We start from the raw sequence: 23,263 nt of genomic DNA, 5'->3' as shown, positions 1-23,263 counted from the left end.
ACGACTGTGTTAGGAGCATGAGATTACATGCGGGATTGTCAAAGATGTTCTGGTCTGAGGCTATTAGCACTGCTGCCTATTTGATCAACAAAGGTCCCGCAACACCATTGGATTGCAAAATACCAGAAGAGGTCTGGAGCGGCAAAGAGGTAAACTTTTCTTTCTTGAAAGTTTTTGGTTGTGTTTCTTATATTCATATTAATTTTGTTGTTAGAAGTAAACTTGATGCTAAATCTAAGACAAGTTTCTTTATTGGCTATGGTGGTACCGAGTTTGGTTATTGCTTCTAGGATGACCAAAGTCGTAAGGTTATCAGGAGCAAGGACGTGATTTTCAATGCAGGTGCCTTGTATAAAGACAGGTTGAGAGCAGAGTCTGAGAGCACAAGTGATGAAGCCAAGAAGTGTGAAGTGATGAAACCAAGAAGTATGAAGTGATTCAGTTGAGAGATCTTCCACCTATTGAGATGGAGAATATTTTTCAGGAAGACCAGGAAAATATACCCCCAGAAGTAAATCAGAACATTCTTGTCACTAAACTTAGGAGATCTGTCAGAACAAGCAAACCACCACAAATGTACTCCCCTGTACTGAATTATATTTTATTGACTAATAAAGGTCAACCAGAGAGTTATGAGGAAGCCATACAAGTTGATGAATCAACCAAGTGGGGCTTGACCATGAGGGATGAAATGGACTCACTGTTGTCCAATCAGACATGGCAGTTAACCGAGTTACCGAAAGGGAACAAGGCCTTGCAGAATAAATAGGTGTACTGAATAAAAGGCAAACATGATGGCAGCAAGCAATACAAGGCAAGACTTGTGGTAAAGGGCTTTTAATAAAAAGAAGGCATTGACTATACTGAGATTTTCTCTCCAGTAGTGAAATTGACTACTATTAGAACAGTGCTTGGACTAGTGGCAAATAAAGACTTGCACTTAGAGTAGTTGGATGTCAAGACAACCTTTCTTCATGGTGATTTGGAGGAAGAAATTTACATGATGCAGCCATAGGGTTTCAAAGCACAAGGAAATGAGAAAATGGTGTGCAAACTTCAAAAGAGCTTGTATGGTCTTAAACAAGCTCCAAGACAATGGTATAAGAAGTTTGACACCTTCATGAGTAGTAATGGTTTCTTGAGGTACCAGGCAGATCATTGTTATTATGTGAAAAAGTTTGATGACTCCTACATCATCCTATTGCTATATGTTGATGATATGTTGATAGTAGGTGCTTGCAAATAGGAAATAGATAAGTTGAAAAGGGAGTTGTCCAAGAAGTTTGCAATGAAGGATTTGGGTACTGCAAAACAAATCATTGGGATGAGGATTACTAGGGACATTGATGTCTTGAAACTATCACAAGAAGAATATGTGAAGAAGGTGTTGAGCAAATTCAACATGCAAAACTAGTGAATACTCCTTTGGCTAGTCACTTTAGGCTATCTAAGGAGCAGTAACCTTCTACAAAGCAGGAGCGAGCCTACATGGCCGATGTGCGTTATGCTTCTGCTATTGACAATCTCATGTATGCCATGGTGTGCACTAGACCAGACATAGCTAATGCTATGGGAGTTATAAGTAGATATATGAGTAATCCAGGGAAACAACATTGGGAAGCAGTGAAGTGGATTCTCATGTATTTGAGAGGCACTGCAGACTCAACCTTATGTTTCAAAAAGTCAGACTTGGGATTACAGGGTTATGTAGATGCTAACATGGCTGGAGACATTGATGGTAGGAAGAGTACTACTGGATATGTATATACATTAGGTGATACAGCAGTTATTTGGGTCTCAAAGTTGCAGAAGATAGTTGCTCTTTCCACAACTGAGGCAAAATATGTTGCCATGACCGAAGCCAGCAAAGAGATGGTATGGCTGCAGTCTTTTTGGGAAGAATTAGGTCTCGAGCATGGAAGAATGTGTTGTATTGTGACAGTTAGAGTGCTATTCATTTAGCAAATAATCCTATTTATCATGCCAGAACAAAGCACATACACGTGCGCTATCACTTCATCAGATCGGCTCTAGAGGACGGAGTCTTAGCACTTGAGAAGATTCAAGGAAATCAAAATTTGGCCGATATGTTGACAAAGACTATTACAATTGAGGTGCAACTTCAGTTGGACTTCTCTCTGAGGATTGAGAAGTTGTTGCTACTACAGAGGAAATATTGATGATGTATTAGTCTCCAAGTGGGAGATTTTTAAGTTGTGGAGCCTAATCAACTCCCTACGCTGAGTCGATATGTGGATCGACCTTCGCAGTAAGGTCACCATGGGGGTTGGAAGGGGGGCGGGAAGCCCCCCTCCCGGGGGTGTGGGGACAAAGCCCTGCCCGGTCCACGATATATTAACTACTGTTTCATTAGGGCAGTTTGGGAATTTCACTCTTGTAAAGTGGTTGCCCTAATTTTCTCTTTATAATTGGCGGGGCGCTGCTATTAGGGTTTTATCATCACCGAGAAGGAGCTAGAGTAGCAGCCCGAGAGAGGTTAGAGAAACACATGTAAGTGTGTGTGATCTCTCTTGTAAACTATTTCATCTTTATAGTGGTTTACTGCAGCAGCGGAAGACAAGACGTAGTCTCACCTTGAGGCAAACCTGTATAAATCTTGTTTGTTCTCGTGCTTGCTTTTTCCTTTTTCTGAGATTAATATAATTATTTTCATTAGTTTGGAATTAGGGCATCTAATTCCTAACAACTATGACATAGCAAACTTCAAATGAATAAAACTTGCACAAAAGATTAAAGCATTACTGAGACAAGGGATGAAGCCATGGTGTGGCCAAACACCAAGGTCGAAGACTGTGCAAATCCAGTGCACAGCAATAGCAGCGATGGCCAAGGCCAAGTGCAATGGCACAGCCCAGAGGGGCGCACACATATGGCCGACTCGGAATCAGCTGCAATGGAAGAAGACGTACTTACGCTTGCCAAACGGATGGGCAAGCAGCAAGGTACGCAACAACCCTAGCAGCCAGCCCAGACACAAGGCAGCACGCCAACATACACTTCTGGCAGGGCGAACTGGGGTTGCGCACACCAGCAGAATCCTGGAGGAGCGAAATGGGGTTGCACGCGCCAGCAGAGTCCTGGCGGAGCGAAATGGGGTTGCGGGCGCCAACAGACAGTCCTGGCGGGGCAAAATGGGGTTGCGCGCGCCAACAGAGTCCTGGCGGGGCAAAATGGGGTTGCGCGCGCCAACAGACAGTCCTGGCAGGGCGAAATGGGGTTTCCAGGAGTCCGGCGCCAGCAGGACTCCAGGCGCGTGCACGCGACCAGGAATCCAGGCGTATCCGCATGCACGCGCGTGAAGCGGGGTTGCGCCCAGGCGCACGCGCTACTAGAGGCGCACAAAATGGGGTTTCCAGGGGTTCGGCGCCAACAGGACTCCAGGCGCCTGTGCGCCCAAGGCGCCTGTGCGCCCAAGGCGCCTCTGACGCCAGAATTTGAATTTTTCGGATCTGGCGGATTTCTTGGCGTTTTTAGAGATTTCTAAAGCCAAAAGGAGTCGAAAAATCCTTAGCCTTCTTTACTCTTTTAGTGTATAGAGAGAGTTTTTAGCCTTGGCCTTCAAGAGTGTTTGGCCATCCTTTGTAATCTTGTATTCTCAATACAAAAGTAGGTTTTTCTCTTCTATATATTGGTCTTTTCGTTGTCCTATTTGGCTTGCAACTTCTTGTGTGAAGTATTGGTTGGAAGATCCGAGGCTCAAGGAGGCTGACTAGTTCTTTGGAAGAGCTAGGCCGCACGGGGTGGATATTCCGCTTGGCTAGACGGACTTAGCCTTAATCTAACCGCGTGACAACTGGTATCAGAGCAGCATTCCATCCATGACGTACACAAGTGAAGAAGTAGCAGCAAGAGGTATGGAAACACTCTCTAAAAACGATTTACGTTTTGGTGATTTCAAGTCCAGGCTTGTTAGCTTGAAAAATCAGCTTTCAAGACTGGAGGAGTTCGTACGTGACATTGCGCATGGCCTACACCCTGTCCCTAATTTGTCCCAAAGGTTTTTGGACAACGTATATAGTGCCATGGCAGTGATGCGAACTGAAATCCAGAGAGTGGACAGAGATGTTAAGACCATCGAAAAAAGAGTGGGGGCAAGACTCACCCTATGCGAGAGAGCCCTTGCGAATGGAGAAGGTTCGCAAGGAGGTGCCAAGACTGGTTCTGCTGGGAGAGACAGCAGAGAGGCGCCCGATCCGGTGCTGCTTTCCAGGAACTCCTGGGAAAGGCAGCAAGGAGGTGCTAGTTCCGGTGCTGCTGGGAGAGACAGCAAAAAGGCGCCAGATCCAGTGCTATTTTCTAGAAATTGTTGGGATAGGCAGCAAGGAGGCGCCAGTTCCGGTTCTGTTGGGAGAGACAGCAGAGAGGCGCTTGATTCGGTGCTGTTTTCTAGAAATTGCTGGGATAGGCAGTAGGGAGGTGCCAGTTCCGGTGCTGCTGGGAGAGACAGCAGCAAGGCGCCAGATCCGGTGCTGATTTCCAAAAACTGCTGGGAAAGGCAGCAAGGAGGTGCTAGTTCCTGTACTGCTGGGAGACAGCAGCAAGGTGCCAGATCCGGTGCTGCTTTCCTGGAACTGTTGGGAGAGGCAGCATGGAGATGCCAGATCCGGTGCTGCCAGCAGAAAGGTGCCATATCCAGTGTTGCGTTCCAGAAACTGCTGGCAGAAGCAGCAAGCCAACCATGAGTGGGTGGCGTATGGTGATGGCGCGCAGACGAGGACGTCTGCATTATGGCGGTGGGAGTATGAGACAAGAACATTCTGGCTCGACGACGGATACTTCCATGCTAGCAAGCTCACCCCAAAGCAAGCTCGGTGGCAAGTTTTTTTGGCCGAGTTTGACTTTGAGATGAGGTACAAGTTGGGGAAAACCTATGCTGTTGCAGATACCTTAAGCAGAAAAACGGATTCTGCTATGCCCTTTGATGGAGAAAAGGGCACATGGGTATTGGCCCATATACAGCACGCAGCACCAGATTGCATTGCCGGAACACGCTCAGAAACGAAATTTGTGCGTGCAGCAGCGGCAGAGGTGTGTGTGGTGCTATGCGAACAGCAGTCAGTAACCTCAACGGGTGATGCGGCAAGTGGCAGACCCATCACGCGCATCACGCACGATGCGGTAGCGGCTGCGCGAGACGGATTTACGCGCAACACATGCGTCGGCACTTGTTTCACGCGCAGTGCAGTAGCAGCAGAACCTGATGTGGCGCACGACGCACACATAGGCGCAGGAGACATGCGCTTTGTGCAAGGCGTGCCTGCGCACATGCAGGACCATCTTGTCGCAGAAAAGGAAAATGCAACTTGGCGATTACGAGTCTTAGCAGCAATTACACATGTTAGTGCTTCGTCGCTACTCCGGATTCACACTAGACTTCACCAAGACGCCCAGACCTTCAGCATTGTGCAAGCTGCAACTTTGGGTGAGAGGAGAAGACTATGGCTTGACGACGGATTGCTCCAGACCAAAGGTAATCGACTTTATATGCCTAGGTACGATTACCTACGGCATGACCGCTTGAGGGAATGCCATGATTCCTTGTGGGGAGGACATCCAGGCCAAAGACAGACAATGGCCTTATTCTTTGGCCAGTACTATTGGCTAGACATGGGGAGCGATGTGGAGGATTTTGTGTACACATGTTTTATCTACCAACAAGATATGATGAAACAAAGAAAGCCCGGAGGCTTGTTACAGCCTTTGCCCATTCCAAAACGGCCGTGGGAGTCTACTTCAATGGACTTCCTTTTTGGTTTGCGCAAGAAAGAAGGGTTTGAGTCTATCATGGTAGTGGTGGACCAGGTTACGAAGCACGGAACATTCGTAACAGTGCCAAGTGATTGTACAGCAGAAGAGGTTGCTCGAGCATTCATGGCACAAGTGGTTAAGAACTGGGGCGTGCCCACAACGATCATTAGTGATCGAAACCCAAATTCACAAGAAAATTCTGGACCGAGTTAATTAAACTATTAGAAATTACTCAAAATTTTTCCACTAGTTTTCATCCTCAGACGGACGGCCAAACGGAACTTATAAAGACCGAGAGGAGCACCGAAGGGGAGAACCCCGGAGGACGCAATACTTGGCAAAGCGGCGGGGTCAACCGGAAAGTTAGGCAACATGGCAAGACACTGCCGAGTTGTAGGCCCACTATCGCCAGGGGATGCAGACAAGGGCGTCTGCCTTATGGCGGTGGGAGTATGAGACGAGGGATGAAGCCATGGTGTGGCCAAACACCAAGGCCGAAGACTGTGCAAGTCCAGTGCACAGCAATAGCAGTGATGGCCAAGGCCAAGTGCAATGGCACAGCCCAAAGAGGCGCACACATATGGCCGACTCGGAATCAGTTGCAACGGAAGAAGACGTACTTACGCTTGCCAAACGGATGGGCAAGCAGCAAGGTATGCAACAACCCCAGCAGCCAGCCCAGACACAAGGTAGCACGCCAACGGACACTTCTGGCGGGGCGAAATGGGGTTGCACGTGCCAGCAGAGTCATGGCGGAGCGAAATGGGGTTGCGCGCGCCAACTGAGTCCTGGCGGAGCGAAATGGGGTTGCACGCGCCAACAGACAGTTCTGGCGGGGCGAAATGGGGTTGCGCGCGCCAACAGAGTCCTGGCGGGGCGTAATGGTGTTGCGCGCGCCAACAGACAGTCTTAGCTGGGCGAAATGGGGTTTCCAGGAGTCCGGCGCCAGCAGGACTGCAGGCGCGCGCGCGCGACCGGGAATCCAGGCGTATCCGCATGCACGCGCGCGAAGCGGGGTTGCGCTCCGGCGCATGCGCTACTAGAGGCGCACGAAATGGGGTTTCCAGGAGTCCGGAACTAGTAGGACTCCAGGCGCCTGCGCGCCCTGGGCGCCTCTGACGCTAGAATTCGAATTTTTCAGATCTGGCAGATTTCTTGGCGTTTTAAGAGATTTCTAAAGCCAAAAGGAGAGGCTATAAATAGAGGGGCTTCTCCCATTGTAAAGGAGTCGAAAAATCCTTAGCCTTCTTTACTCTTTTAGTGTATAGAGAGAGTTTTTAGCCTTGGCCTTCAAGTGTGTTTGGCCATCCTTTGTAATCTTGTATTCTCAATACAAAGTAGGTTTTTCTCTTCTATATCTTGGTCTTTTCGTTGTCCCATTTGGCTTGCAACTTTTTGTGTGAAGTATTGATTGGAAGATCCGAGGCTCAAGGAGGCTGACTAGTTCTTTGGAAGAACTAGGCCGCACGGGGTGACTATTCCGCTTGGCTAGACGGACCTAGCCTAAATCTAACCGCGTGACAATTACACTGAAATCAGAAACATGCCAGGTAAAAGCTTGCTATAGCATCCAGCAAAGGGCTCCCACCACATTGGTGCTCAGTTGGAGATCATGAAGCTAGGAAAGTATTGAACAGGATACAGGAAGGTAAAGGCTCTGATGATGACAACGAGCAACTTAAGGAAAGCACCATCCCCTAAAAATAAAAAATTGTAATCATGGCATTCTATCACCGGCCATATTACTGATATGACCACATAGATATACAAAGTACCACAATGTTCTTGCAGAATCTAGTTTGTCGTTATTGTGAAAGTCACTTTCTCCAATCAATGGTTCTCCAATATGGGGGATCCATATTATACAGACACCTAAAAACAGTACGTTAGGACTGACACAACATTGCTACTGTTCTATCTTGAAGGGAAACCACTGCTATGTGCAACTTTAGAGATCTGGTGCACATCTATTGTTATGCTGGAATGAGACAATTTGTAAAACCGTGTGCTATCACAATGATGCATGAGATTCACTTTAATTGAATGTGGATTACATGAATTATAATTCCTTAACTTCCAAAGTAGAATGAACCTTTCACTTGTTCCTTGATAAATGCTTTTCCAATTTCAATGAACAACGGGTCAGTTGCATCCAGAAGATATGTACAGCACCAACTTGGGTTCCCATCAACAGTGAACCTTGTCCAATTTTAAGAAAGTCAGGATACTTGATAGAAGACTGGATTACAAGTGCATTCATATCTGCTATAGTAGCATGTAAAGTTTTCCAATGCAGTGTGCAAGACTCTTTTGTTGCATAGGGTCTTATCATTCATGAAGAAACAGAAATATAGAAGTATGTAAAGCAGATTATATTTAATGGTTAACTTCGAAAATCAGACTCCAGGGTGCTACAATGTAGGTGCATCAACAAAATAGAGAAGGGAAATTAAAAAACAACCGCTTCCAACTTTCTTTCATTCTTTCTTTCTTTTGTTTTTATTTTGGAAAAGTAAATACCATTTGATTTAGACCTTCTTTATTTTCTGTACAGAATACTTGGGGTGAATAAACAGCCCCATAAGAAGATGCACGTGACATAGATAAGACTGTGAGATGGATGTGAGACAAAACTAGGAGATGAGGTTACAAATAAGCATTAAAGATAACATTCAAAAATGCAACCGTAGACGAGAAATTAAGGTAGCTGTTGATTAAGGAATTAGTGGTCAGCAGTTAGCCAATGTTGGTTGGTGGATTAAAAAGAACCAATAAATGTAAGATAAAACCGATGGAGTACTTATGGTCGGATAGATATAAAAATCCTTGAAAATGCAGCAACTTTAAAAAATCAGGTTTGCAGTGGAGAAATGTGAGAATCATTTTGGGTGGAGGCCCATCTATGGAAGTTCCCCTTCATAGCAGCTTTCATACAATGAAAAGATGTCAACTAAAATCCTCAAGCTCAAGAGTAAAAAAGCCTGAGTCCTTATACTATGGGACCATTCTTCAACTTTCCTAGTTATAGTAGCCCAAATAATTTTATTATATTTAGAAAGTATAGAGGCAGTTTGTCAGCAAATAAATAGCGTTTGAGATAATAGTTGATATGTAAATTAGAGGATTATACCAAAAAATTCTAGTACAGGTAAATGAGTTCTAAAGATTATGTATTTGAATTGTAGTAGAATGTAAATTACAAAATGGGTAGCAAGATCCACTGGTCCAAAGGAGAGAAGTCAACCAGATCATTCTTTTCTTTCACTTAGAACTCTCACCGCCCTCTCTTCTTCTTACTTTGTCCTCTTCATTTCTCTTACAGTTTTAATTCTTTACATGATATCAGAGCTTTAGGTTCCATACAAGTCTATTTCATTTTTCTCTGTTCACAAAATGATGAAGAAAAAGTAAGTACAGAGCCATCCCCAAATGACTACCACTTATGAGATCATATCCCAAATAAACTCAACAACATCCTAAGCTATTTTAGATAACCAAAAATCTTTTTTTATTAATTGTATTTATCCACTATTGGAACTTCATTATTTTTTTCTATAATCAAATTAGTTTTTATTTTTCTTTTTAATTGTTTCATCTTTACTAGACTTTGTTCAAATTTCAAACTTCACGGAAAATTAAATTCCTTTCTCCTTAGTTTTGAGTTCTTCACGGTCAATCTCCTTCATTTTGGATTTGATGTCATTCTTCTTCCAACTGCAATCTGCTTAGTAAGAAAAATTTACTTTTAGTTGTCTTGTTCGACTTTTTTTTCAAATTAGGGCTAACCTCCAAAACTGACTAGCTGAAGTTAGAAAACATTTTCCTAACTAAAAACCACAAGATTTTTCCAGACATTAACCTATGAGGATTATTCTCACTCACATATTGGTGGGTGAAAAGTCCAATTGTCTATGATTGTAATTATTTGCATTGAGAGAAGATTGTGCATAAACTCCTCAACATATGCCTTGTACCAATCAACTTGCAGACATCACCAATAAGAAAAGCAACATCTTGGTTTATAGTTCATATACAAGTTAGAATAGAATTGCATGAAAACAAGTTAGGGTTCAGTCCGAATTCCTAGAATCTGATCTACCATTAATTGTACAGCGATTTAAGTTATATTAGTCTTAGGGGGGAGGTCAACTGGTCCAAGCAATTGGTTACATGGCTCATCTCTTTCCTTCTGACATAGAACTCTCATGTCCTTCTCTTCTTCTCATATCTTTTCTTCACATACAGAAATCTGAAAAGGCTGGTGCTGATATTTGTGAGAAAGACTTGACACAAAGGCTGACTTAAAAACAGTTTGGCATACGATAGCCAGATTTGAGAGGAACGATTTGTGTAGCTGGCACCAACATAGTTGCAATGATCTATAGATGACTAAAACCAAGATGATGTTAGAGATGCAAATCCCAACTAGATTAAGAACTTACCAATTTCCAAGGCGAGTAATTTTTGCTGATGGGAATATAGAAAGTAAGGCTGCAGGAACATTCCCAGAAAAAGCTGGCAAAACTACACAAGGCAAAGGACTGGTGGGTAGAACAATAAAACACAAGATAGAATCATTAATATCTCTTGTTGGGAAAACCACCTATGGGACACAGAAGTAGCCAATTGACAAGCAAGAGGACATATTGCAGGAACATGTAAACTCAGCAAGGTAAAGAAAATTTACATACTTTCCTCATCTAATGAAGAGTGAAGAGCACAAGTATTACCTGGAGTCATACCAAGTTCGAACATTCTAGAAAGAATTTTCTTCTGCATAACTAGTTGATGATCAAACCAACTTTGTGGTAGCGGTCCGCCCCATCTGCATTAAATGAACAGTCATTTGAATATGCATAAAAATTATGGAAAAATATCATAGAAAATCTTACCATAAAAACATATATAAGATCACTACTTTTACACTTAGAGGAATAAAAATACAGATAAATTGCAGTGACCACGATGATTTATTTTTTTGGTTTTCCACGAGAATTGGATTGTGTTTTCCCTTATGGCCTTGAAATCCATGAAACAGGGAACTCACTATCCCATGTTTGTTATTTTGCATGTCTTCTCCATCAAGATTTAGTACAAATGAGCATATATATCCAAGTGGTTGACTCAAAAATACTGTCTGAGAGACTTACATATGATCCTCAAAATGATTACAGATTTGCAACATATTCAGGTTCTGACATGAGAGCAGCCCAACCAAATCTCTCAGGGTCATATAAGCTTCTTATCACATGTTTTTTCTTACGTTGAAATGGATCTAGCCTTTTTTTTTTTTTTTTTTTTTGACAGAGAAGAAATGGATCTTGCTGATGCATCATGTGCTGAAAGATGGCCTAAAATAAAAAACAAGGTACTACAGAAACTTCTTTCATTTGAGTACATCAAGTGACAAATGGGTAAAAAACAGTCCCACTTATCCAATGTTAGCAGGCATAAATATGCTTAAGCATAAATCAAGTCAACTGACTCTGAACTGCACCCTTGATAAACATGCACTACAGAACTATAAAATTTCCATATTCTATTAAAACATAACCACAAATTTTTTTATTTCAACCATCCTTTTACTTTCTGTTGCAACTTTTGAAGACTTCTGTGACAATCATGGTGGTGATCTAAACCTTTACAACAAAGTACTCAAATTTGAATATGTAAAATAAGTTCAGCACTGTTCATTCGTTGCCACCCAAAGAGAGTTTCAAATGAGATTCACAAAATTATACTTGAGAAGTATAGACACATTATAATATTCTATGACATCAAATAAGAATATAGAAAACCCAACAACAAAGAAAGGTGAGAATGACTTGATGATTGAAGCTTACCCATGCAAATTGCCCATACGTGACCATGCAAGGAATGCAGGGCCTCCAAAGAAATCATTTAAGTCTGAAGCAGACATGTTAAATTTCTGCTCAAGGTAAACAGCAAGTAGTATTACTTTACATAAGATCTTTTCAGAAAAAACCAAAAATCGGAAGGGAATAAAAACTACTAGAAATGTTTCTAAGCTTGTACTAAGAAACCCAGCCACCAGACCAAAAGTGAGACGTTAGAGTTCATTCTAATGCTTTATGACCACCAATACATTTTCAAGAGAGATATAATAATAGTAGGCTAGTCTGACAAGTCTGATCTGAAACAGCTTATTTGAATTGGGTTAGCCACAGCCACTGGAAAAACCTGAAACATGTTGCAATTATCAAGCTAGTTGCATGTGTTTGCCCCACTCAGAATTAAAATGTTAAATATTAAGTAGGGGTATTAAACTGTTTACTATATGACTCTACAGGAGTGTCAACAAGATTGTGTGAATGTTAGAAGTCTATGGTCCAAATTACATGTTATTCTGATATGTAATTAGTAAGATATAGTGTTTGAGTCATAAGGAGAAATAAAATAGAAGACAGGGTTGATCTTTCCCCCATCTAGTGCCAGACAATGCACTCTTCACCTCTCTTTCTTTCTCTATTTTTCTTCCTTATCTCTCTTCTTCTCCTACGAGCTTATATTTTTTTTTTTTTTTTTAAATGATGATGCTGAATTTTATTAAGACAAAAGCTCAAAAGAACAATTTACAAAGGAGGAAAGCCTTCCCAAATAATGAGAGATTGCTGGGAAGTTCCGAATTTTGCCAATTTATCAACCAAAGAGTTGGCCGATCTAGGAATGAGAGTCCAATTATAACGAGTAGAAGATACAATGTCAGCAATACTATCAGTGATGGGCCAGGGCGCCAAGGGGGGAAGTTGTCTTCAGAACACCAACTAATAACCATCTTTGAGTTGCCTTCAATAATTAACTTGCCATGGAGACGATCCCTAAAGATTTGGAAGCCGAACAGCAGAGCACTAACTTCAGCAGTATTAGAATCGGCAATGCCCACCGGACCAGCATAAGAAAGAATAGGGTCTCCATTGTGACCTCTGAACACACCACCTGCTCCAGCTGGCCCATGAAATCTAATAACACTACCATCAAAATTCAGCTTAATGCAGTCGCAAGGAAGAGTATCCCAGATGGCCATACTCGGAGTTCTGCTGGGGCCAGACATATAAGCGATCAAATTCCAATTTTCCCAAAGGGAACCCGCGATAGAGTGACAAAATCTTTCCTTGTATGAAGCCAGCTCGAGATGAGGCCAACAGCATGAGAAATCATGTTGTCCAGGGTGTTAGCTTTGGAGTTGAATCCCCGGTTGTTCTGCTCGAGCCAAATGCACCATGGAACATGCGCAAGACAGGCCGAAAGTATTAACTTGCCCAATCGAGGAAGGAGAATCTCGCGAACCATCTCAAAGGTGCCAAAGAGGTCCTAATGTAGCCCCACTTGGAGCCCAATTTTTTGAAAAAACTTCATCCAAACTTGTCACGAAAATCCACAGTGTAAGAGGACATGTTGGACTGTCTCTTCGCACTCACCTCAAAGGGAACAAGAAAGATCGGGGGCGGTGAGCCTCTTCTATGAAGGTTGTCTGAAGTAAGAATATGTTCTCTGATGGCCGACCACACGAAAAATTTGATTTTGCTTGGCACTAAGAGTTTCCAAGCTAGATTTGCCTTGTGCTCTCATGAATATTGTAGTCTTGCTTTCTGATATGAAAGTAAGCCGAAGTGACAGTGACTCGGCCATTATTACTAGGCTTCTAAATCGACTTATCAACTGACTACTCCTGGATAATAGTACTGCTGAGTCTGGTAAGGAGAGAGCAAAAATTCAACAATTCTTCATCATTTAATCCCCGGCAGAACGGGATACTCCACGATTGATCACTCCATGAATCAGCCACAAAGCAAGAGAGGTCACTTGCCACCCTATTCAGCCCCGAGAAGTCCTCCGAGAGGGATCGAGGGCCACATCATTTAGTTCGACCAGAAGAGAAGGGTCCTTCCATTGCCCGTGTGAAACGAAGTAGCATCTCTAAATATTGAAAGGAGTTTGAAAATTGATTTCCATATCGAGGATAGGAGGCATATTCCTCCATAAACTGTTATGTTTTTTGTTGAAATTCCAAATCCATTTGAGCATAAGAGCTTTGTTCATTTCTCTTGTAGGCCGGATGCCCAATCCTCCTCTATTATGAGGCATGCAAATATCCTTCCAACTAACCAAATGGTATCTGAAGGTGTCTTCTGAACCTCTCCATAGAAATCGCTGACGGATGGCATAAATTTTGGAACAAACGGAGGTCAGACAGTGCATGAATGATAACAGATAATTTGGTAGCCCAGCCAGACAAGACTTGAGAAGAGTGAGATGTCCCGCTGTTGATAAGAGTTTACCCCTCCAAGTGGCTAGCCTCTTTTCAAATTTCTCAATGATGGGGGGACCATAGTGAGACCGAAGACCGATAATCAAAAAGTGGGAGCCCAAGATATGTAGCTGGCATATTTCCCATAGAGCATCCTAGGTAGTCCGCCATATCCCGAAGCTCAGCTGGATCAATGTGATAGCCAAGAAGAGAGTGATTTTTCCCCAGTTTATGTTATGACCGGAAGCCAATGCAAATAATCCCAGCACGACACGCAATTTTCTGATATGATCCATAGTACCAACCCCGAAGCAAATAGTATCAACTGCAAACTGGAGAATCGGAATATCAAAGGTTGTGCAATCTGTCGTGGGGAGGAGCCATCCCATGTTCTTGGCCGAGTAGATCAAGAAGGATAGATATTCTGCTACCACGTTGAAGAGCAAGGGGGAGAGGGGATCTCCCTGTCATATTCCCCTGGCTCCCTTAAAATACCTACAAACTGTTCAGTTGAGAAGGACGGAGTAGCTTGCAGAGGAGATGCAGCTTTGGATCCAGAAGCGCCATTTTTCCCCGAATCCCATCTTCCCCAGGAGGGTGTCTAGAAACTTCCAGTTAACTCTGTCAAATACCTTTTCGAAGTCAAGCTTGAGGATGAATCTGGGGAGCTTGCGGACCTTGAAATGATGACTAAGTTCATGACATGCCATGGCTGAATCAAGAATGTTTCTTCCCTTAATAAAAACACTTTGGCCATGGTGAATGGCAATAGGGAGGACTGCCCTGAGTTGAATAGCAAGGAGACGAGTAATCACCTTATATGCACTGCCTACGAGCTTATATTTTGACATGGTATTAGAGCAGTGAGATCCTATTAGAAAGCTTTTCAGGCGGTTCTTTCTTCTCTTCTCTAAGTTACACCTACTCAGCAAAAGGGGAATTCTAAAGCTCCTTCAGATTGAGTTCAGGTTTTTTTTATTTTGGTGTCATAACCTTAGGGTTGATAGCTTATATTGCCAATTGAACAGTCTTGTGAGAAGTTTGTTCCCCTAGAGGGTTGTATTCTTTGGGATTGTCTCAATTACTGCCAACGTGGGTCACCTGCATCATCTCAATAAATGCTGATAGGAGAATCATATAAAACTCTTCCTTGACTACAGCTTCTTCCCATGAGACTCTTTTCCGTTAGAGTCACGTAATACTCTTCCATATTTATTATTCAAAACTATCCCTCAACCTGGAATTTGTAACTTTAGCTTGCATAGAAAAAGATTTTTGGTCTTAAATCTTCTTTTGTTGAACCTTTCAATTTGCCCAAGATCAAATAAATAAGGACCAAAAATGATTATTATGTGCAAGAAACAAAACATTGAGAGTTGTTGTAAGTATCAAAACAAGAAACTTTCTTGAAACGAAGAAACAACAAAACTCCAAATTTAATAAGGAAATTTTGAAAAAAAAATGAACTCTTGCAAAAAGGACTCACGTTGGTAGAGACTTGCAGTAGAGTTTGAAAGCAAATAGGATACTTTGGCAAGACAAGAATAGTAACTCAATAAGAGAAAGAAAAGACAGGCTGCCACCATGACCTTTATTTCTTCTGATGTTGATATGTCTCTTTGGAAACATCGAAGTAAGAAAAGGTTTATTGGGTAGAAAATAGACTCACAGTTTTTTATATATATTATTGTTTATATAAATTCTTATTCGTGACAAAATGTCTGGAAAAAATGAAGCTTTTTACTATCACTCAAATCTTTCCTATTGCCAGACTTTTGCTACTTCAAATGTCGATTTCTCTTTTTAGCAAACTCCAATTGTCAAAAAAAAAAATTGTGTTGGAAATTAGACTCAAAGACCTTCCAGTCATTATATAAATTTCAATATAGAAAGTGTGGTATGATGGTGCAAACTCTAAAGAAACAAACGGGTACTAGGAAAGAAGAAGATTAAAGGGAAAAGGAAACAAATGGGTATTGGGAAAGAAGAAGACTAAAGAGAAAAGAAAAGTAAACTAAACTAACTGAGATGACAACTAAAAAACGGAACACTCTTTGTGGGTTGACCGAATCAACTCACAAAACCTGCTCTGGTACAATGTCAAATATCTAGAGAAAAATACATAAAATCTGAAATCAATTAAACTACCCATATCCCAGTTATATTGAAAATACAACTCTTAAAAGATAAGTCCTATAATAATTAAACAACCATAACAAAGTAGAAGTCGGATAATAATAAAATTCCTCCAAGGCTATAGCTTCTTCCCATAAGACTCCTTTCCATGAGAACCATGTAAGACTTTTCCACATTTATTCTTCAACATATTTCAGTAGTACGTAATTGTGTCATCCAATATATCCTAAGATAAGCTTAAATTAGAAGGGTTAAAGTTGTAAATTTTATTTATTTTCCAAGAGATGAGGGGCATTATGATCAGTCTTGCAACTCTTCATTTAAGTGGCGATAAAGGGATTAAGGGTCTAGAATAGACCTTAACGAGGCAGCAAACATTTTCTCAAAACATTTTCTCAAACTTCCTCTCTTTTTTCTGCTTCCTTTTCCTTGTTCTTCTCTCTCTGTAAGTTTCTGATCCAACAATTTTCATATAACCAAATTAACGATGGGGTGAGTACATCAATGAAAATCAATCAGCTTAGCATGCAGCCACAAAGAATACGAACTTTAAAGTTTTGAATAACTCAGCATTGGATACTGCTTGTCTGTTTGTCATTGATATTAATCTTTGCTTCCTCAGTCTTATAAATCTGATAGCAAAAGAACCACATTTCTTGGCTTTTAAGCTTACAAACAAACCAATTAGGCTGCACAAGCAGGCTTCCTTATGCTAGTATTTTTTGTCTCTTGTCAATCTTGCAAACCAGAATCATGAACTTTTGATATAGACAACTTTGTTAAATAGGAAAAAATATTAAACATCTCAAGTAATACTGTACTGACGTTAATAAAAAAAAATCAATAACAAGGGAATGAAACTACCTGGAAAACCTTTTGCCAGATGGACTCCTGGCCATTAAATGCCAAAGGCAAATTAATCCCTTGCAAAGCCATCCAATCAATTTCCTTCTCCCACCTCTCCCAGTCCCACCATGCGAAGGAATCTTCGAGAAATTATGAATGCTTGTCAGTGGCATATCATAAACAGAATCAAAGCATCTAGACTTTCTTTGAGAAATCATAAATGTTTGTCAATGGCATATCATAAACAGAATCAAAGCATCTAGACTTTCTTTGAGAAATCATAAATGCTTGTCAACGGCATATCAAAAAAAGAATCAAAGCATCTAGACTTTCAAATTTGCTAATGCATAGCTCATCCTTTAAAGTGGTGGTAAGCTAACAAATCACTATTGTTTCAGTCAATCTTTTGTCAGAGGACTAATCATCCAAAATGGTGCAGGGAACCATTTGTGAAACACCACATTAACATATATATTTTAGAGTGATAATGTGCAAATGATGCATGTCTTACAAGGGAAATAAAAAATCATCCATTCCCTTACATAAGAGAATATCTAAAGTAGCCTGTCTGAAGACACTTTAGTACACTTCCTGCTACAGAGCACATGGTGTAAGAGATTGAAGTTTGTCTGAAGACACTTTAGTACACTTCCTGCTACAGAGCACATGGTGCAAGATATTGTAGTTCAGAACTGTCACATAATGGTTTATTTACAAGAGCTTAGGGCCACTATTTCCCAACATAAGCTTTAAGGCTTCTAATTTTCTAAACAAGGCTCAAGTTGCAGAAGAGAACACTAGTCTATCATTCACTCCTAGAAATTTATCCTATGTGACCAGGTAATGGCTGATACGGGAGGCCAGTCAGCAGATTAGCTGGCATCCCATAAGTGAAGGGCATGACATGCCTATGGAAACAAAGGACTAGAACCAACCTTCCTCTCTAAAAGTAGACATTTTGCTGAAGCTTGAAAAGAGAGAAGAATCAAAGTGTTATTAGTTTTCTCTCTTTCCTCCTTTATCTTTTTGAAGACTGGTTTTAGATCTTTCAGTTTTTCCTCTATAATCGCATTCCTTAACCTTTCTGTAGAGCTTCGTTTTCTCCTTTTTCTTGAAGAAAAAAGTTGAGAACTTTTATTATGTCAGAAGGAAAATTAAAAAGGACATGATACAACTAGCAGCCCAGCTGGAAGGGAAGAAATATACCTATACTATAGAGAAAAAAAAAACTAAGCTGGAATACTTCTGGCTGCCTCTCAACAAGTTCTCCCTCTTTTTTTTTTTTTTTTTTTTTCCTTTTCAAATTTTGTCTTTAGATCTTTTAATTCAGACACAGTTGTCAAATTTTGCATCCTTTAGTAAAGAGCTTCCTGTTGCTGTAACCAAATTCCACAAACTTGGGGCTCTTCAGGAGTCTTTCTCGGTACCCTGTTGTGATCCTACAATACTGTTTTTTTTCTGAAGCATAACAGCGGCACCCAGAACTATTTGGCCAACCACAAACCTTGTCCTGGTGATTAAAACACAATATATAGTTCTTCCTTGTTAAGTACAAGATAATTGACCTCAATATTACTCTTCAGAAAAGTATCCCATGAAGAGAAAGTTACTTTGTTCAGCTTTCAAACATATCTTGTGAAATAGTAGTAAGAACCGTGCTACTTGAAAGTCAATGGCTTACAGCTAGATGTAACGGCATTCTGGTAGTAATTCCAAGCGACTGGTCTCTGAATCAAAACATCACCAGTTTGGAGGCGAGGAAGTAAGCCTGGTTTTGGGACTGAAGACAGTTGTGCTCCGCCGGTTTTTTCCCAAGATATATGGGCCCCGCACCAGTATTTCAGATACCAATGAAGACCGGCTAAGACCTCTACTGCGGTGACTCCCCCAATCCTGGTTCATTGAATAAAAAACGGAACACTCTTTACGAAGAGATACAGAAACTCTATTTGTTACCACTATTTTCTATGCATTTACGAAGTAAAAAACGAGGGTGAAATAAAGACAGAGTAAAACTCATTTAAAACGACTGTTACTGATTTATAATAATTCAATAATAATTATGAGTTCAGAAAAGACGTACAGAATTTCAGGGGCACCTCGTTCCGTTGAGGAAGGATGGTTGCTAATAATAAAACAAGACTTCCCACCACATTGTTCCTAACAAACACCAAGGAGCACACAAGATGAGTCTTTCCAGTGGAAAAGGAAGCAAGCTTATAAAATTCCATTGATGAACTTCTATCTGAGATATTCAAAAGACGGCCATGAAGATGTAGTTAACATAATGGCAGAGGTGACCTTAGAAACGATCTCAAATTCGAAACTTGATGAATGCGCAGGAAGTAGCCTGTGAAGAACCCCATGGGCCGCGGCTATTTGGACCGAAGGGTAAGCGTGCTCCCGTTCGTGAATCTCCAAGATCCGAGAAAGGTGAGACGCTTCTGTTTCGGAGGAAAGAGAAATAAAAAGCACGTAGAAGAGGAAGATGAGGAGACAAAATGCAAAATCCATGGCAAAAAGCCTTGCAGTGAACAGAAGCGTAGTAGGCTTAAAACTGAATATAAAGCAGCCATGATTGTAAAGAAGGATACAAAAATAGATTCTTTGGAAGATGAAAGGCGATGGAAACAAGACAAATTTGGCGGCCGGCAAGCCGTTACTTTATTGAGGATGATTAGATCCTCAGAGGAGAGGTAGTTTTGTATCGTCGGCGTCCTGACTCCTGAGACCGATTGAAATATTACCCGCAGATATTTCGTCGGAATAGTGACGTCGCCATCGATGACGTGTCGCTACATCATGATACAGTGGAGTTTTGTATTTTAAATATAAAATTTTCAATAGCTTGAAAAGAGATATTTCATTACTTTATGAAAAATTTATTATTGTTCATTAAATTATAATTTTAAATTTAATTTTAGAAATATGCCATCCGATTTTTTGTATTTATAAACATTATTTAAAAGTCTCCGTCTAACTTAGGAGCAGTAATTTTTAATTTATTTATTAAATTTAAATTGAATATTTTTTATTGTGATTTAAGATTTACTTATGGATATTTAAGATTTACTTATGGATAAATATTATTTTCTGAATTGTGATTCTTTCCTGAAAATCCGTATAAATTTGCTGGATGTAAATAATTATTAAAAGCTTAAAATTTTTAAGTTTATAAAGTACTTAACTATTTTACTTTTAATTAATTTGGTCAGGTAGCATATAGGATTGGATTTTAAAAATAATAAATGAATATTTTTCGGATTCACCCAGAGGGGCAGCCCTCTGTTGAGTCAGCCAAACCAGTCCGAACAGAAAAAAAAATGGCAAGAACCAGAAGAACTCATTTCTCATCTTTCCCATCAGCCCAAATTCGTGATACCCCTCTCCCGCCTAGCAGGAACCGGAGAGGACTGAAGATCGACTTCCTTGGTTTCTGCTAGGCTGGACTTGGATTGGGGCTAATTGACGCCTGGGAAACTCTCTCTCTATCAGTACCCAACAACAAGGCAATTCCCTCATGCTTCAGCCACCTGCTTACCTCCCTTCTTTCTTCTTCATCGTCAAGGCTTCAATCTCGGCTATCGATTCCTCCCACTCCTCCGATCACATCGGCATTCCACTCCAACTCCAAATAATCGCTGTTGCTTCCCTGTTGTTGCTGTACTCCCTGACGGAAATTGTCACCTCTAAGTTCACCCATCCTCTCTCCCTACCCACCCATATTCTTCATCTAGTAGTTCTCTTCGCTTTTGAGCAGGAATTCTTATTATTTTACCTCCAACGGAAGGACCCCACCGGCCTCGAGAACCGATATTACGAGCTCCTCCTCGTGCCTATAGCTCTTTGTTTTTCCTCAACCATTCTCGCCATTAAATCGCCAAAATCGCCGTTCCCACGTTTGCGACGTGCGGCGGGTCTGGTCCTGCAAGTCAGCTGGCTCGTGCAGATGGGTTTTTCTTTCTATACTAATCTAATGACCCATGGTTGCGCCTAGCTGGAAAAGAGCAGAGGGAATTTTACAATTAAGTGCAGAGGCCATGCTGACGCCCACCGGAGTATGGCGATCGCCACGTTACAGTCCAACTGCCATCTTGCATTCCTTGTGATTTTGGTCGTGGGAGTGTTTTGGGCTTTCGGGTCTGGGGACAGGGAGAAGGATTCAATGGATTACCCGAGTTATAAACCCATTAGTGAAGAATTAAGGCAGTTTGAGAGTCGGGGGGAATTCACCTTGGACTCCGATGAGGAGGATCAGATAGTGGTAGCTGAGAATGGAACCAAGGATAAGGGTGTCATGCCTGTGGAAGGAACGAATGGTTTTGGATCTCATTGATCGGTGAGCTCAGTGGTTCTTATAGTGAATAGTGTACTTAAAAGGGCTTAGGTTTGTCCTTTTTCAGATTTTTTGTTCTTTAATATAGATGCAGACTCTTGTTTGTTTCTCTCTAATTTTTTTGTTTATTGTTACACTTTTTTTTTTAATCCCAGCTGATTGAAGTTACACTAAGAATTGTTCCAGAGCTTGGGATTCTTGGATTATGGAATTACTGATGTAGAGTTTGTTTAATGTTCTAAATTATTTCCATAGGATATATTTAATGTCACTGGAATGTATATTCAACTCTATTAGCCAACATTTTGGCAGCCAATCAATACACCACATGTTTGTGTGATAACTTCATGATTCCGAAGAATGTTATCCAAGGAAAAGAGAGGATAACTGCTTCCTGCATTCCACCAATTGGTGTATTACATGAATGATTGCTTTTCAAGTTACATGATCCTGAATCATATGTAAAAAAAAACTACATGACTGCTTCATCCGTTCAGTGTTTGAATTTAACTGATGTGTCAAATAATAGTTTCTGTACTAGGCATGTTGATCATTTTAACTTCCTCGTTCCGTTTAAGGTTTTGAAGCATGTTGATCTTTAACTTCCTGATTCGATTGGCATTTTTCGTGCATGGACTCTTAATGAGCTCAAATCTAACTCTAAATCCTCTCTACCTGGTTAAGTTCTGCCATGTTCTATCAGTCAATTGTGTCAGTGTTGCATGTCAATCTATTGTCATCTGCCTTTACAGTAGATTTCATATAGCAAATTGTTTAGCAGAATGCTGTAAGAAGAGAAACTGGAACCGAACCCAGGCAAAGCATATTAACAACATGAGCTCATTCTTTGAAATCTTAAATGGGAAGATTTTCTTCCATGTACTAATTCTAACAGCCTGTAGTACTAATTTTTGTTACTATTGGTAAAACTTCATACTGGTAGTACTTGCTTAGAATTTGGTGTAGTTTCATGTGTTCTCCCTATGAGAGAATGATGTTTCTAGTGGTTTTTCAATTATTTTTTTTAATGGTTGAATGGGAACCATCTATGTTTTTCATCTTATTACAACTATTATTCACGTGGTAGGAAAAAAACTGTTGCTTAGGGAGATGGGATCTCCTAGTCTGGTTGAACTAGCAATATGTTGGTCCCACCTATCACTGAGTAGCAAGGGCATGTGATCTGATGTCATGTGACTCGTAGGATTTTACAGACACAAAAATAAAAGGGTCTCTTCTCTCTGAAGGCTCCTTCCTCCTCTTTTCTGGATGGTGGCAACTCCAGCCAAAGAAAAATATGTGGAGGTGGGGGAGGCCCCAACCCCCTCTCATATATCCGATGAAGGAAATGGAAACCATCTTCTTCATTGTCTCTGAAATCACATGATCAGACCATGTGCCATTCAGTGATTGGACTGGCAAATTGCTTTTCCAACCTGACTAGCAAATCACATTTTGTTGCTCAGATACTAGCGACATTTTTTACCAGGTTTTCTGCCAATGACAGAGAGGGGTACCATTCAACTGTAGATTGCTTGGTAGAGAGCCATAGTGTATATAAAAGCTTTTTATAAGTTTATCTGTTATCTTTTAAGGTGTTGAGAACAATATGATTATTATTGCATTTCTAACTTGTTTTTTGGTAGGTTTTATCCTGTCATGTTATGCATCTGATTTTCTATTTGGGTCTGTTTGATACCACTGCCATGATGAAGAGAGACTGAGGCTGGAGAAGTTACCAGGTTAGCAGAGATGGTTTGGTAATTTTTTTTACTTGTGTTGATTTAATGGGCGTTTACCAATGTGAAATGGATATTGTGGAATGAAGAAAATGTAAGATAGGGATGGAAAAACCACCTGTAAAACATGAAGCAAAACCTGGAACATCCTGAGCTGATAATAAATCT

General features: G+C 40.9%; 1 protein-coding gene and 1 pseudogene across 2 annotated transcripts in view; one reads left to right on the top strand and one right to left on the bottom strand.

The window, feature by feature from the left end:
- LOC137940540 (alpha-N-acetylglucosaminidase-like) overlaps positions 1-19,667 on the bottom strand; it is a 36,386-nt gene extending 16,719 nt beyond the window's left edge. Inside the window, exons 1-8 of one of the 2 annotated variants that reach the window (XM_068785659.1) lie at positions 19,322-19,667; positions 19,104-19,180; positions 18,702-18,913; positions 17,039-17,160; positions 11,613-11,698; positions 10,500-10,594; positions 10,212-10,293; positions 7,862-7,968 (exon numbers count right to left, since the gene is read on the bottom strand). In XM_068785659.1, coding sequence (XP_068641760.1) covers positions 7,862-7,968; positions 10,212-10,293; positions 10,500-10,594; positions 11,613-11,698; positions 17,039-17,160; positions 18,702-18,913; positions 19,104-19,180; positions 19,322-19,534 — 994 coding nt within the window. In that variant the 5' untranslated portion in view covers positions 19,535-19,667. The remainder of the gene's footprint in view (positions 1-7,861; positions 7,969-10,211; positions 10,294-10,499; positions 10,595-11,612; positions 11,699-17,038; positions 17,161-18,701; positions 18,914-19,103; positions 19,181-19,321) is intronic. The other variant, XM_068785660.1, reaches the window with a different exon arrangement.
- Positions 19,668-20,339: 672 nt separating this feature from the next.
- LOC137942074 (uncharacterized) lies at positions 20,340-23,019 on the top strand (annotated as a pseudogene).
- Positions 23,020-23,263: the final 244 nt, after the last annotated feature.

This window comes from Aristolochia californica, unplaced genomic scaffold (assembly GCF_029961685.1).
Source record: "Aristolochia californica isolate CCGP_79_NKW_82.1479 unplaced genomic scaffold, dmAriCali1.0.hap1 SCAF_9, whole genome shotgun sequence".
In the NCBI taxonomy this organism is placed as follows: Eukaryota; Viridiplantae; Streptophyta; class Magnoliopsida; order Piperales; family Aristolochiaceae; genus Aristolochia; species Aristolochia californica.
This window is presented reverse-complemented; position numbering and strand designations above follow the sequence as displayed.